The sequence below is a fragment of the Podarcis melisellensis genome (assembly GCF_964234715.1).
Source record: "Podarcis melisellensis genome assembly, chromosome: 3".
Lineage (NCBI taxonomy): Eukaryota > Metazoa > Chordata > Lepidosauria > Squamata > Lacertidae > Podarcis > Podarcis melisellensis.
Genome location: NC_138530.1, coordinates 109,910,232 through 109,925,247, shown reverse-complemented (window position 1 = coordinate 109,925,247; position 15,016 = coordinate 109,910,232). Strand labels below are relative to the sequence as shown.

The window sequence follows — 15,016 nt, the reverse complement described above, 5'->3', positions numbered from 1 at the left end:
GAGTCCCATGGACTGCAAGAAGATCAAACGCTTCCATTCTTAAGGAAATCAGCCCTGAGCGCTCACTGGAAGGACAGATCCTGAAGCTGAGGCTCCAATACTTTGGCCACCTCATGAGAAGAGAAGACTCCCTGGAGAAGACACTGATGCTGGGAAAGATGGAGGGCACAAGGAGAAGGGGGCGACAGAGGACGAGATGGTTGGACAGTGTTTTCAAGGTTACCAGCATGAGTTTGACCAAACTGCGGGAAGTAGTGGAGGACAGAAGTGCCTGGCGTGTTCTGGTCCATGGGGTTACGAAGAGTCGGATACGACTAAACGACTAAACAACAACAAAATCTCCTCTCAGTCTCTTTCCCACCCCCAGGCTAAACATACCCAGATCCTTCAACCACTCCTCATAAGGCTTGGTTTCCTTCTGTTGTGGCACCCAGAACTGGTGCGGGGTCTGACCAAGGCAGAATAGAATGGGACTATGGCTTCCCTGGACGCCAGCGCATGGCTTAACACAAAATGTCTGCCTCCTGCACAGTTGTCAATGCCAGGCTCAAAGTTAGCTGGGCAAAGGAAATTGTAGGATAATCTAGAAAGCCACCTGGAAAGTAAGGGAAAGAATATCTCACCACTTTTCATACCTTTCTTAAAATACTTATTCGCCTGCTTATTTATTGTGGGATTTATATTCTTCTTGGGACGCGGGTGGAGCTGTGGGTTAAACCACAGAGCCTAGGGCTTGCTGATCAGAAGGTCGGCGGTTCAAATCCCCGCAACGGGGTGAGCTCCCATTGCTCGGTCCCAGCTCCTCCCAAACTAGCAGTTCAAAAGTACGTCAAAGTGCAAGTAGATAAATAGGTACCGCTCTGTCGGGAAGGTAAACGGCGTTTCTGTGCGCTGCTCTGGTTCGCCAGAAGCGGCTTAGTCATGCTGGCCACATGACCCGGAAGCTGTACGCCAGCTGCCTCGGCCAGTAAACCGAGATGAGCGCCGCAACTCTAGAGTCGTCCGCGACTGGACCTAATGGTCAGGGGTCCCTTTACCTTTACCTATATTATTCTAAATGATGCTATGGCACTCTTAAGACAACTGAAGCCCTCCTCATAAAACTCATTACTGGCGAGGGAAATATTGATTGCCACATATCCATCACTGTACTGGAGAAAATTAATAATAATAAGGATAATAGTAATTTATGGATATGCTGCACCCATCTGACTGGGTTACCCTAGCCACTCTGGGCGGCTTCAAACAAATTAAGACACAATATGGCACCAAACATGAAAAACTTCCCTATTGCAGGGCTGTCTTCAGAAATGCTCTGGTTTATGTATGTGACTTAGCACCAGTGATGTCATATATCAGAGGTGGGGATAGTCCTTCAGATGCTTCTAGACTACAGCTCTGTCATCCCTGGCCAGACAGAGTTGTGGTGAGACAGGTGTTCATGGGTCCCAAGAGAATTGATGGCGCTGCCCAAGTTATTTCCTGGACACAGCTTTTGAAGAGCATGGCAAGGATTGGATAAGAGGTCTCTTGCGTCACAGTGGCATCACAATGGCTCTGAGGTGCTTTTTGGCCCTGAGATCACCAACTCGTGACAGAGGATTCAATGGGGGATATGATCTCCTCTCCAGCCTCTTGGTTATGAGTGAGCTGTAATCTAGTCTCTTCCGGTTGCGGGCGGATTTTAACTTTAAGCAGAGGGCAGCACCAATTCAACAGCCTTCAGGGAGCAGAGCAACAGGATGGGAAAACAGAATCTAACATGCTGGAATTTCTTCAAGTGCTTTGACAGAAATAAAAGGTATGTTCAGGATCAAACCAACTCTGCTGGTTCCGGGGGCTAACCGAGAGGCGAGGTCCGAGTCCAGTCCAAGGTCAATGGTACGGTATGGAGGCTGTCCATCAAAGCTGTAGCTGGGTCCAAGGTGGGGAATCAGGTGAGGTCAGGAACTCTGGCAGGAGAGCAGGACAGGGTGCAGACAGGAACAGGCTAGCAACAACATTGCTCCCGCAACCTGGGACTGGGGCTGACTGGCTTTTACCTGCCCTGAGGCATAGGGTGGCCCCGGTCCACAGGTGACTCGCCTCTCCTGGCCTGGAGGTGAGCACTCCTCTTGCGGGAACTTAGTTCCCTCCGCCTCTCTGCCCTGAGCCTCTGCAGCTCAGGAGAGGCTGGAGGGTTACTGGACCCAGAGGCAACCTCCTCTTCCCCTGACGGGGCTGAGAGTGGAGCACCTGCAGGCAATGGGTCTTCCATCACCTCAGGAGCCAGAGCAGACTCAGTTGGTGCCTTCACCTGAGGATCCAGCACAGGTGAGGACCCTTCAGGCTCAAGCCCCAGCCCCGGCTTAGCTGGTTCTGGAGGCGGGATTCCTCAGGTTCAGCCTCTGAGTCCGAATCCCAGGCCGTCACACTAAAGGGAAAAAATTGGCATCATAGGTGGAGGGATGTCTGCATGCAAATTACATTTAAAGGGTGTGGCTTTCCCCAAAGAATCTTGGGAATGGCAGTTTACCTTTCACAGAGCTACAGTTCCCAGCACCCTTAACAAACTAAAATTCCCAGGATTCGGAGGGGGGAGTCATGTGTTTTAAATATACTTTAAATATATGATACCTAGGTGAGATGTGTTGTCCATCCATCCATTACTGGGTTTCATTAAAGAATCATTTGACCAACTCATTGGTGTGCTAGGAAATCACAAAAGCCTTCTAATATGGGCGGATTGGGCTGTTAGAAAGAAAGCTGCTGTTTCTGTCTTCGACAGGGCAACAGAGTGCTTTAATCCACTACAATTGTGCAAACCTAAATTTCCTGGTATATGCCTGAATCGCTCCTTCATATTTCTGGCAGTCTGGAGGTGCTCACGAACTACCAATTTGTTCTCAGCCAATTTGTGTGAGGCAGGGAATATTTTCCCCTCAGCCATACAACTGGGAAAAACACTCTGTGGCTTTGTTTTTAAAACACAATGTGTTTGCATCAAATGCAATACTCCCCATTTTCAATTGTTCTGAAATGACATAGAAAGTGGCAGCAGCGGACGGGGGGGGGGGGGCTTTTAAAAGCCAGGAAAAATGAGGAGAAAATGACCGGGGAGGAAGGCATTTTGGGTACTTCCAGAGGACCTGATTATTGAGCATTCATTCTGATTTTGATTTTTTTGTCCTACTACTTTCCTTTTCACTCAAATTTTTTTTGGGGGGGGGGGAGTGGTTTTGTTTTGCAAGACTTCCTGTTCTACTATAGTTGCATGATCTGAGTTTGTTGCACATGATAGAACCCCACCCCAAAACAATGAGAATCTCGAAGTAGTCTCTTTTTTTATTCATTTATTTATTTGAGATATGAACTTCTTTCTTTTTTATTAACAATATTGTTACAATTTCAACATAACAAGTTATCAAAACAGATCATCTTCATTATTTCCCCCCTTCCCCCCCTTCCTAACGAACCAATCCTCCCTCCCCCCCCAAGACTTCACTCAGCTCCTCTCTCTGATTTTTCAACTCATGTTGTTCTCTGCATACTGTAAAATTGTATACATCCTTACTATATTAACCCTCAATAAATTTGTGTATGTTTATTCAAAATCTGCCAAGAAGTCCAGGTCATTTTGTTATCTTCTTAAATAATTTGTAAAAAGTTCCCATTCCTTTTTGAAGTCACAGTTGTCCCTGTCTTGCAATTTGTATGTCAGTTTCGCCAGTTCCGCATAGTTCATCAATTTCTCTTGCCACTGTTCTTTTGTCGGGGTTTCCTCATTCTTCCATCCTTGTGCTATCAAGACTCTTGCCGCTGTTGTAGCATACATGAATAAATTCTTTATTTTCCTTGGCAGGTCTTGTCCTACAATCCCTAACAAAAATGCTTCTGGTTTTTTTGCAAATGTCATTTTAATCATTTTCTTTAATTCATTATATATCATTTCCCTTTTTTAAAAATTCTCTGCAGTCCCACCACATATGTTAAAGGGTCCCTTCCTTTTCTTTACACTTCCAACATATGTTTGACCCGGTTTTATACATTTTTGCTATCTGTACTGGTGTTATATACCATCTATACATCATTTTCATGTAGTTTTCTTTCAAAAGAGAACAATCTGTAAATTTAAAATCTATTTCCCGCAGTTTTCCCCAATATTCAAATTGTATGTTATGTCCTGTATCTTGTGCCCATTTGATCATGACCAATTTCACATCCTCATCTTTTGTTTCCCATTCTAGCAGAATACTATATGCACCCTTCAGCAACTTCACTTTCCCTTCTATGACTTCCTTTTGAAATCTATAAGTGGTGTAACGAAATCTTTTCTTGGAATCTCAAAGCAGTCTCTGATGGCATGGAAGAGCAGGGCAACTTCAAAGGTGTCAGGGGGTGCAAAAAACCAGGATTTGGGCTGCAGGTTGCCCACCTGTGCTTTAGAAGGCATGAATCATAGAATCAATCACAGAATTGTACAGCTGGAAGGGACACCAAGGGTCATCTAGTCCAACCCCCTACAATGTAGGAATCTCAGCTAAAGCATCCATGAGAGGTGGCCATCCAACCTCTGCTTAAAAACCTCCAAGGATGGAGAGTCCACAACCTTCCAAGGGAGACCGTTCCACTGTTGCTATTGCTGCTGTTGGGTAGGGATTTATGTTAATTAATATCCATACATATACAAAGCTAAACACAGAGAACAAGAATCATGATCCACCCCCACTCATCCTTTCTTTTTCTTCCCTCATTGGCAATGACCCTACCTGCCTGCAGACTGTCTCACCAGAGTGGTGCATGCTCTAGTTATCTCCCGCTTGGACTACTGCAATGCGCTCTACGTGGGGCTACCTTTGAAGGTGAAAACTGTAATTAATCCAGAATGCGGCAGCTAGACTGGTGACTGGCCGCTGGGACCACATAACACCGGTCCTGAGAGATCTGCATTGGCTCCCAGTACGTTTCCGAGCACAATTCAAAGTGTTGGTGCTGACCTTTAAAGTCCTAAACGGCCTCGATCCAGTATATCTGAAGGAGCGTCTCCACCCCCATCGTTCAGCCCAGACACAGATCCAGCGCCGAGGGCCTTCTGGCGGTTCCCTCATTGCGAGAAGTGAGGTTACAGGGAACCAGACAGAGGGCCTTCTTGGTAGTGGCGCCTGCCCTGTGGAACGCCCTCCCTTCAGATGTGAAGGAAATAAGCAGCTATCCTGTCTTTAAAAGACATCTGAAGGCAGCCCTGTTCAGGGAAGTTTTTAATATTTAATGCTGTACTGTTTTTATCATTTGATTGGGAGCTGCCCAGAGTGGCTGGGGAAACTCAGCCAGATGGGCGGGGTATAAATAATAAATTGTTGTTGTTGTTGTTGTTGTTGTTGTTGTTGTTGTTATTAAACCTCTCAAGAAGAGTAGCTTAACTCAAATGGCTTCATATGCCTCCCAACTTTGATAATTTTTTTTTGCATTTCCAGGAGAGACATCCTTGAGCTGGCAATTCCTGAAGAGGAATCTCAGAACATGGAGAGACTGAAGATGGATAATCTGTCCCATTTCTTATCAGACAAGCAGAGCATCGTTGGGCACTGCAACACCTTCACCATTGTAGCAATGGTGCACATCACCAAGGACGATGGAGATCTTCTGCAGGATGTTAAGCAGGGGCAGAGAGAGGACCAGACCGTGATGGAGAACCTTTCTGATGTCCCATGCAAAGGGGAAACAGAAGGAGAGCACCTTGAGAGATCTGATGACAGGAGACAGAAGGACGCCGGCACACAGCAGACCCACAGAAATGGCCTAATGGGGGAAAGGATAGATTCTAGGGTACTGAAAGGTCAGTGGAGAGTAGGAGAATTGAAATATATGGCTTGTCACAATGTATGTGCCATCCAGCCGCTGATCTGTCTGCCTAGGCAGGATATGGCTTCTGGTTGTATCACTTCAGTAGGAAGATGAACAGAGATATCTTGGGGGCGGGGCGAGGCACAGCAATCACCAGTGGCAGCTCAGGGTGGACTCCCAGGACACCTGTGGCCTAGGAGATGCTCTCCTTACAAACGAGAGAGCATGGGAAATAAATTTGGCTGTATCACCATCCTTGCCACCCATTTGAGAGAAGGTAGGTTGTTCTGTAGGGACAAGGGTGGCGCTGTGGGTTAAAGCCTCAGCGCCTAGGACTTGCCGATCAAAAGGTCGGCGGTTCGAATCCCTGCGGCGGGGTGCGCTCCTGTTGCTCGGTCCCAGCGCCTGCCAACCTAGCAGTTCGAAAGCACCTCCGGGTGCAAGTAGATAAATAGGGACCGCTTACCAGCGGGAAGGTAAACGGCGTTTCCGTGTGCGGCTCTGGCTCGCCAGATGCAGCTTTGTCACACTGGCCACGTGACCCGGAAGTGTCTCCGGACAGCGCTGGCCCCTGGCCTCTTAAGTGAGATAGGCGCACAACCCCAGAGTCTGTCAAGACTGGCCCATACGGGCAGGGGTACCTTTATCTTTACCTAGGTTCTGTAGGGACAAGGGTGGCGCTGTGGGTTAAACCACAGAGCCTAGGACTTGCCAATCAGAAGGTCAGCGGTTTGAATCCCCGCGATGGGGTGAGTGCATGTTGCTTGGTCCCTGCTCCTACCAACCTAGCAGTTCAAAAGCCCGTCAAAGTGCAAGTAGATAAATAGGTATCGCTCTGGCGGGAAGGTAAATGGAGTTTCCGTGCACTGCTCTGGTTCGCCAGAAGCAGCTTAGTCCTGCTGGCCACATGGCCTAGAAGCTGTACGCCGGCTCCCTTGGCCAATAAAGCGAGATGAGCGCCGCAACCCCAGAGTCGGCCACGACTGGACCTAATGGTCAGGGGTCCCTTTACCTAGGTTGTTCTGTGTAGCTGCAGTCCTCAACAGCCTGCTTTTATGAGGGAAACATTTTCATCCCAAGGCCTGCATTCATTTGTGGACAACCTTTTGAAGTTGTGGGCATATGGTGGAGCGATGAATGCCAGTTTTGCCTTTGTACAGCCTCCCAAACCTCTCTCAAGCCCTCATCTGGACAAGGCGTAGGTAGTAATAGTGGTGGTGGTAGTGATGATGATGATGATAATAATAACAATGGCACAGAATGCCTATTGGATAGTACTCATGCCATGACTAATAATGAGCATCTCAATTAGGAGAATCTAGTGCTTTTCTAAAACCTTTTTTTTTTAGCTATTTTGTTGTTGTTTAGTCGTTTAGTTGTGTCCGACTCTTTGTGACCCCATGGACCAGAGCACGCCAGGCACTTCTGTCTTCCACTGCCTCCCACAGTTTGGTCAAACTCATGCTGGTAGCTTCGAGAACACTGTCCAACCATCTCGTCCTCTGTCGTCCCCTTCTCCTTGTGCCCCCAATCTTTCCCAACATCAGGGTCTTTTCCAGGGAGTCTTCTCTTCTCATGAGGTGGCCAAAGTATTGGAGCCTCAGCTTCAGGATCTGTCCTTCCAGTGAGCACTCAGGGCTGATTTCCTTAAGAATGGAATAGGTTTGATCTTCTTGCAGTCCACAGGACTCTCAAGAAATCTCCTCCAGCACCCTAATTCAAAAGCATTAATTCTTCGGCGATCAGCCTTCTTTATGGTTCAGCTTTCACTTCCATACATCACTACTGGGAAAACCATAGCTTTTACTATACGGACCTTTGTTGGCAAGGTGATGTCTCTGCTTTTTAAGATGCTGTTAGCTATTATGTTCCCACAAATTATCCTTTTTTCAGAGAATAGATTGCTGTGTCCTTGTTTCTTTTAGATCAAGAAGATAGGAAGAGTGGCACACCAGCCTTTTGTTTCCATTTTCTCAACCACCATCCCAGGAAGGTGCCTAACATAAATCTGATTGAGTCATCCCAGAAAGCTGCATCAACAGTCGCCCATTAAAAGTGCCTTGATCATCGACAGACTTGTCAGTATAATGGATGTCCTTGTTTCAGAACTGCTGGCCAGGGGGTCTGCCTGCACGGGGCCAGGTTAACTCATAATTATCCTCCCAATTGCAGAAGATGCGTAGATTCTGCAGGCAGCCTTCAGATGAAAGCTGAACTGAGAGACAGGAAAGAGCAGGAATATGGAAAGGGTGCCGTGGCTATGTTTGAAAAAATCATGAAAATATGGCAAATGGGCATTCCTCCTCTCTTTTAGTGGTGTGATTCCCCCAAACATGCTAGTGTTGCCGCATCTCTTGGCCTGGAAACGCAGTTACTAAACGGAAGCTGGTGTAATTCTGGGATCTGTAGTTTATCCCCCACAAAGCAGAAATTCCTGCTCCCTTAACAAGCTAGTTACTGGGGTTGAGGGTCAAGTGGATCAGGCGGTGACCCAAAGGAAAGCTGTTTGTTTATTCTTCGGCACACTGCTGTGCTATCATTTCCCTCTTAGTTATTACTGGCAAAAAGTTCAAGTCCACTTCACCCCAGAAACATTGGCAGAGTTCTTGTTTTAAGCACTTTAATCTAATTATATAATGTGAAGGTTCTGTGTGTCGTGGCACCAGCAGGTCTTCCTGACTTCCTGCTTGCAAAGGAATGCTTCAACTGGATCACATTGTTTGAAGTGGGGGCTGAGTTGCTGGTGACTCTCCAGATTTTGCAGAGTCTTCACCTGCAATTGATGAAAGCCTTTCTATTCCTACAGGCATTTCAAGTGAGTTTCATCAGGCCAATTTTTCGTTTTTATTACGCACCATATTACTTGATGGATGCGTTGTTTTGTAAACAACTTTGAGACCGTTTATGGTGAACATACCTTGAAGCTGTCCCAGAAACTCCAGCGGGTACAGAATGCTGCAGCGAGGCTCCTCACGGGGTCTCTGCCATGGGAGCATATTCACCCAGTGCTTTTCAAGCTGCACTGGCTCCCGGTGGAGTACAGGGTAAGATTTAAGGTGCTGCTTTTGACCTTTAAAGCCCTTCACAGCCTAGGACCCTCGTACCTACGGGACCGCCTCTCCTGGTATGCCCCACGGAGAGCCTCAAGGTCCATAAATAACAACACCCTAGTGGTCCCAGGCCCTAAAGAAGTTAGATTGGCTTCAACCAGAGCCAGGGCCTTTTCAGCACTGGCTCCAGCCTGGTGGAACGCTCTGCCTCATGAGACCAGGGCCCTGCAGGATCTGATTTCTTTCCACAGGGCCTGTAAGACAGAGTTGTTCCACCTGGCCTTTGGCTTGGAGCCAATTTGATTCCCTCCCCCTCTCTCTTTCCCCCCCCCTTTCTTTTCCTTCTCCTCCTGCGATGAGGTTACATTTTAATATTTTAATGTTCCATTATTTTAATGTTGTATTTTATTTTTGTTTTTAAGTTGTAACCATTCATCTTGTTTTTATTATTGCTTGTAAGCCGCTCTGAGCCCGGCCTTGGCTGGGGAGGGCGGGATATAAAAAAAAATTATTATTATTATTATTATTATTATTATTAATACTGGGGCGGAGATAACAAATATTTATTGATTTAACAACATTTATATTCTGTTTTATCATTAAAAAAAACCCAGCCTCTAAGCTTGTTTACAGAAAGTTAGCATAGTAAAACTAAAATGATCAATAGTTCTGCTGCTTGATAAGGTCTCTTTCAAAAGGGATTACCGTATTGGCCTGAATATAAGCCTCACTTTTTTTCCAAATTCTGACAGTGAAAAGTTAAAGTGCGGCTAAAATTGGCGACCTTACAAAGATTGGCTTTTATGATTTTGCTGCTGAAACAGACATATGGAACGGGTGTGAGTGTCTGCGGAATTTTAAGGGAGCAGCTTATATTTGATTATTGTCTTTCTCTCTCTCCCCCCCCCCCCAAATTTTAAAGGTGTGGCTTATATTCAGGCCAATACAGTATTATTCAGGTTTCCTCTTTCAGCTACGGATGCAGCTAGCGTTTTCAATATCGTTAACATACAGTAAAGTTTGTGTAAAGTAGCTATGAATCCAAAAGTGTTGTAATGTTGATGCTTTGAAAGTGCATTTCAGCTCCTAAAATTCTGTGTGATTCCAGTGGAAGGGTGGAGCTGCCATATAAATACCATTGTCTATGTCGGCTGGGACAGATGTGAACTGGAGTCCAACAACATCTGGAGGGTCACAGGCTTTAAATGCTTGCTACAAAGCTCAGCCTTGGGTTGGAAACATCTTTGTCACTCTAACACCTCTGCTGCTTTTCATCCATCAGTCTTAAGAGCAGACTTGAGTCTTCCTGTGCTTGCTCAAATCAGGGGTAAGGACTCTGTGGTCCACCAGTTGTTTCTAGACAACAGGCCCCATCATCCCTCATGGTTGTCCATAATGGCTGGGAGCTAGGAATTGAATACCTGGAGGGATACAGGTACCCTAACCATGGCTTAAAGAACTGCAATGGTAGCTCTTTATTTAGTAAATGTGAGAAGAGAACTAAGGTGTAGCCTCCAGCTGTCACACACAGATACCTAGGATAAATATCTCTACTTGGACAGCTTGTTGAGAGAGATATATTCAAAAAGCACTGCAAAGATGGTAGAGATGGCACTTGTCAGATATCTAATGGGAAGGTGCAGCTCTGGAATTGTGCAGAACGTACCTCCTGAAGGATGCCATCTCCTTGCTGAGTGCAGTGATCGGTTGGGCACACAGGGGATGAGATGATCTTTCACATATCCCAGTCCCAAGCTGTACAGTCCTTTGTACCCCACTACTAGCTCCTTGAACTTAGCCCAGTAGCTAATCATAAGGTGCAGGTAGATGTGTATGCATTTTGAGACTCATCGAATACCATCTTCTCACTCACATCTATGAAGCAGGACTAAGAAATGTCCATTAACCTCCCCTGAATAAAGCTGGCCAAAGTTTATTGTGATTCTTTTGAAATTCTCTGAGTGAAACTGCCTTGAACTCTTTGTTCTGTTCCCTAACTTATACCATGAGTATTCAAGGGTGCTGCCAAGGGCAGTGCTGACTCCAGCATATGAAAACAAAGCTCTTGAGGGTGCCAGTCAGTACAGAATGTCTCATAGCTCACCCTAAACTGCTTAATCTGCAAATGAATACACTCTAAACATATCCCACCACCCCATTTCTTAAGCAAAGGTGGTTTCCCCCCACCTCACGTGTTTGTTCTGCTTAAAAGGTCACTCTCTGGTATGCAGGCAAAATGTCAGTTTGCCTTCAGTGTTTGGAAAGTGAAATTCTTCAACAGATGGATTAAGGAGCTACACAGTGCTGGAAACCCAAATGTCAGGCAACTGGTCTTTCAAGGAATGGATCTTTTAGCAAGTTAAGTTTGGAGCAAGAGAGGCGAGGTTGCCGGCAAACTGTCTTCTTCCAGAATATCTTGTGTGGAGGTTGAGGAAGAGTTCTAGGAATGTAGGTCTTGAGGAAAAGTTTCCAGAGCAAGGAGTACAAGAAATACAGTGGTACCTCGGGTTAAGTACTTAATTCATTCCAGAGGTCCGTACTTAACCTGAAACTGTTCTTAACCTGAAGCACCACTTTAGCTAATAGGGCCTCCTGCTGCTGCCACACCACCGGAGCATGATTTCTGTTCTCATCCTGAAGCAAAGTTCTTAACCTGAGGTAATATTTCTGGGTTAGCGGAGTCTGCAACCTGAAGCGTATGTAACCTGAAGCGTATGTAACCTGAGGTACCACTGTACTGGAGTTTGAGGAAAGAACTGCTGGACAGTGGCAGTGTTGGAGGAAGTGTTGGAGGAAGAGAGGCAGGAAGGCTAACAAGAGAAAGCCTCTCTTAAACATCTTGTTGGTTCATGCTACCAGCATGAAGATAGGGAAAACAGAGAGGTGCAGTAGCAGCTCACTTCAATGCGTTTTCCCCTCAGCTTTGTGACTCCACTCGCTCTTTTTCTGCAACTGCTCAGAAGCAGATACCACACATGTTCTGCCTTTTCTTCCTTCTGGTTGGTCAGAGGCATGCAGGAATCTAGATAAGACTATGGGAGCAATGATACTACTGGGAGCAGAGCAGAGAGCCACCTGGCAAAGTGTATGCAGGTATTTTGTCACTCCATGAACATTATAATCCTAGCAATTTCACCATACAGAATGGAAGCATGACTATTACAAAGCAAAAGAGTCAAGGCTCAGAGAAAATATGGATGCCATAAGCAGTCTGAGAATTCATGTTAAAATTCACCCCGCAGACATACAGAGCATGGGGTCTAGACCACTTTAAAAAGTTGGATGATCAAGAACCAAATTCATAGTTAGGTCATAGTTAAGTATTGTACACATGGCTCAAACCCCTACAAATAAATCAAATGCAGAGCTAGATTATATTTAGATATAAAATGCATTTTATTTTAAAATAAGATCATTCCCAGAGACCTGAAGGCTGCTCTTCAACAAAAGCAAGTTCAATACAAAGCAATCAAGACAAACTACGTCCACCAAACAACTCAGTAGTACAGACCAAAAACCATGTACATATACTTGCATTTATTGAACTTTTATATAGTCAGCTTTGTAGAGCAGTGACAAGATTCATATCATACAAGCTATTGTTTTCAATTGTTGATTTGCCATCGAAGGATTTCCCCCCCATTTTTATTATGCACTTGAACACTTCAGTAAAAAGTTACAGATACTTGAGCTTCAATTACCTGGTATTGTAGAGAGGTATGGGTTTTAAGTACATGCAAACATACATACTTGGCGAAATACTCTAGATCATAATTTCTGAATAAGTTATACACAGTACATTAGCCAGAGGTTAAAGACTACAACCCTATTACATTCTGAAAATCAAATCTAACATTCTTTCTTTTCTTTTCTAACACAGCTGCTAGTGGCCAGGAAAAAAAGATGATACAAACCTCATTTAGCTATCTACATATAAAGGGATTGTGGTTTTGCAAGAGCAAAGATTTGAGCATTTTTATTCAGCCCTTACTACCCTTGCATCATATAGCACCACAAGAGTGCAAGGACCGCTGCAAACATCTAGAGCAGTACTTACTGGCTTTTGTATTGTGCATCTGTGCCTTTAACATTTACGTACAATGATATATATACATTTTAAACCTATAGTCAGACACTGGCAATTTGGCTTATAGTGATTGACAACATTCTGTGCGTCAGCAAAATTTAGATACAAAAACAGTGAAGGAGGGGTACCATTCACCTGAAGGTTGCTAGGCAGAGGCTATGCCATTCATCATTGTATCAGGCAAAATAAAAAGACAAAACCGCAGCAACCTGAAGGCAACGGGGGGTGGGGTGGGGGTGGAGCGGGGAATGAAGCTACAATTGCAGTTTTACAATGTGATGGCACACCTGTCTGAATAAATGCGTGCATCGGTGCAAATGCACGCACCTGAGGTACCTCTCCCCCCAGGCCAAATATTATCTTATACAGTACAGTCTTCTCCACTGGCATTGGAGTCAAATCAATTGAACAATGATATTTGGCAGCTGAGATCCTAGCGACTTAGGCAACTATTGCATTTCAGGTTGCTCAGAAACCAGGTGCGTATGTTACAGTACACAGATTCCACATTAAACTGGTCAGTTCAAAACACAGGAGTAGAGTAAACCAGTAATTACACTGACCAAGCATTCTAGCAATGGCTTTGACAATCGAGCAACGACATTTCATATTCTACAGTGGACCATGTGTTATTGCTTGGTTTGGATTCAAGAACAGTGAGGCATTGCTAGCTTTGCTCAGTGGAAAGAATTGGTGAACATACCAAACGGCATTCCTCTGTGCACAGAGTCTGCTAAAAACTGCTTGAGCTTTCAGACATCCTTGCTTGTATGGTGCTATTACTACACTTACATAGACCTAGAGAACTAAAGTGGCTCACGGTGGGACAGAGGCAACTTTTGAGCTCTGGTACCTCCTGCTTCAACCGCTCTAGCTGCTCGGTCTGGAATATATTTGGTTGTTCAGGCATCCAGTCATAAATCCTAAGGCAGACATACAACGAGAAAGGAATGAATGCAAAGCCAAAGGCACACTCAAGGTCTTATATACACAAGAGCAGATATGCCCCTTCATAACCAAAGTCTTCACCCCCAAAACGTTTTATGCCAATGTTCTAAGACTTCAATGAAATTTGCTTTTATATCCCGGTGTGCTCCAATATTTCATCCAGTGATAGTTCTAGAAGTAGGGTGCTCAGCATCTGACATGTCACCAAGTGAAAGCTTCGAGGCAACCCTGCTAGCAAAGTTATGGAGTGGCTTTCCTGGGTGTTAGAAATCACCATGTTATAAATCCACCCAATAGTTCTGATGCATGCATTGGCACAAGATACAGGCATTGCTTACTATTTGCACGGCATGCCATACAACAATTACAACCTTTAAATGAATGAAAAGTCTGCAGAGAACATAGTGCATACGTTGCTACTGAATAAGAGCGTTCCAACTTTTGTTTTTAAAGTAAGGAGAAAGCATTGTGGAGTTATGCACTTTTCTATTTAAAAAAAAGCATTCTGGTCAGCAAGTACAAACCTGTCACATCATTTGTAAGTTGAGGATCTGGTGAGTGTCTAGAGGAAAAGGAATCCAGGTGTCAGGGACGAGTTACTCTCCTATTTAGAGGGTCTACTCTTGAATACAGCACACCTAGAATTTTTGCTCGTCTCTGGGAGACAGGTGCCTGGGGGATTTGCATAGGTAGTAGATCCAATGTCTGATTCAGAGTCCCATCAGACATTTGTAACATGACCGATAACTCTAGCCTTCCATTAAAGGCCTCAAAGGCCAGAACTCCGTGGACAATGATTGGCAGGTGCAGAACGGAAGCTGAATTGACTCCTCCCCACCCACCTCCATAGCTTCCGGTGCTGGTTCTGAAAACAGGCACTTCCACCTACAGATTCCAAGCTTGATGAACTCATGATTGTTTGACCATATAAAGAAGCAAGAAATAAAATCTTGAAATGTGCCAAATAGCCTTAGGTTGAATACGAATTAAGTCCCTTGCTATTGTATCTAGGGTTTCCTGAAAAATATTGTTCAGTCTCTGACCAAATTTCTGAAGCCATTTACATGTGCAGCCGTAAAACAGTATTCAGTTTTTATTTTAAAGTTAG

At 45.0% G+C, this 15,016-nt stretch overlaps 2 protein-coding genes across 8 annotated transcripts in view; one reads left to right on the top strand and one right to left on the bottom strand.

Moving 5' to 3' along the window:
- The first annotated feature begins 1,446 nt into the window (after positions 1–1,446).
- Positions 1,447–7,894, top strand: LOC309367234 (uncharacterized protein). Its single transcript, XM_081906638.1, has 3 exons — positions 1,447–1,801; positions 5,454–5,815; positions 7,749–7,894. The coding sequence occupies exons 1-3, from the start codon at positions 1,743–1,745 to the stop codon at positions 7,874–7,876; spliced, it is 549 nt and encodes a 182-aa protein (XP_081762764.1). The 5' UTR covers positions 1,447–1,742; the 3' UTR covers positions 7,877–7,894.
- A 4,351-nt stretch (positions 7,895–12,245) lies between these two features.
- Positions 12,246–15,016, bottom strand: part of GPCPD1 (glycerophosphocholine phosphodiesterase 1) — a 51,720-nt gene continuing 48,949 nt past the window's right edge. For 6 of the 7 annotated variants that reach the window (XM_081906236.1, XM_081906237.1, XM_081906234.1 and 3 more), the window contains exon 20: positions 12,246–13,883. In XM_081906236.1, coding sequence (XP_081762362.1) covers positions 13,694–13,883 — 190 coding nt within the window. In that variant the 3' untranslated portion in view covers positions 12,246–13,693. Of the gene's footprint in view, positions 13,884–14,432; positions 14,471–15,016 lie in introns of all 7 variants that reach the window. The other variant, XM_081906239.1, reaches the window with a different exon arrangement.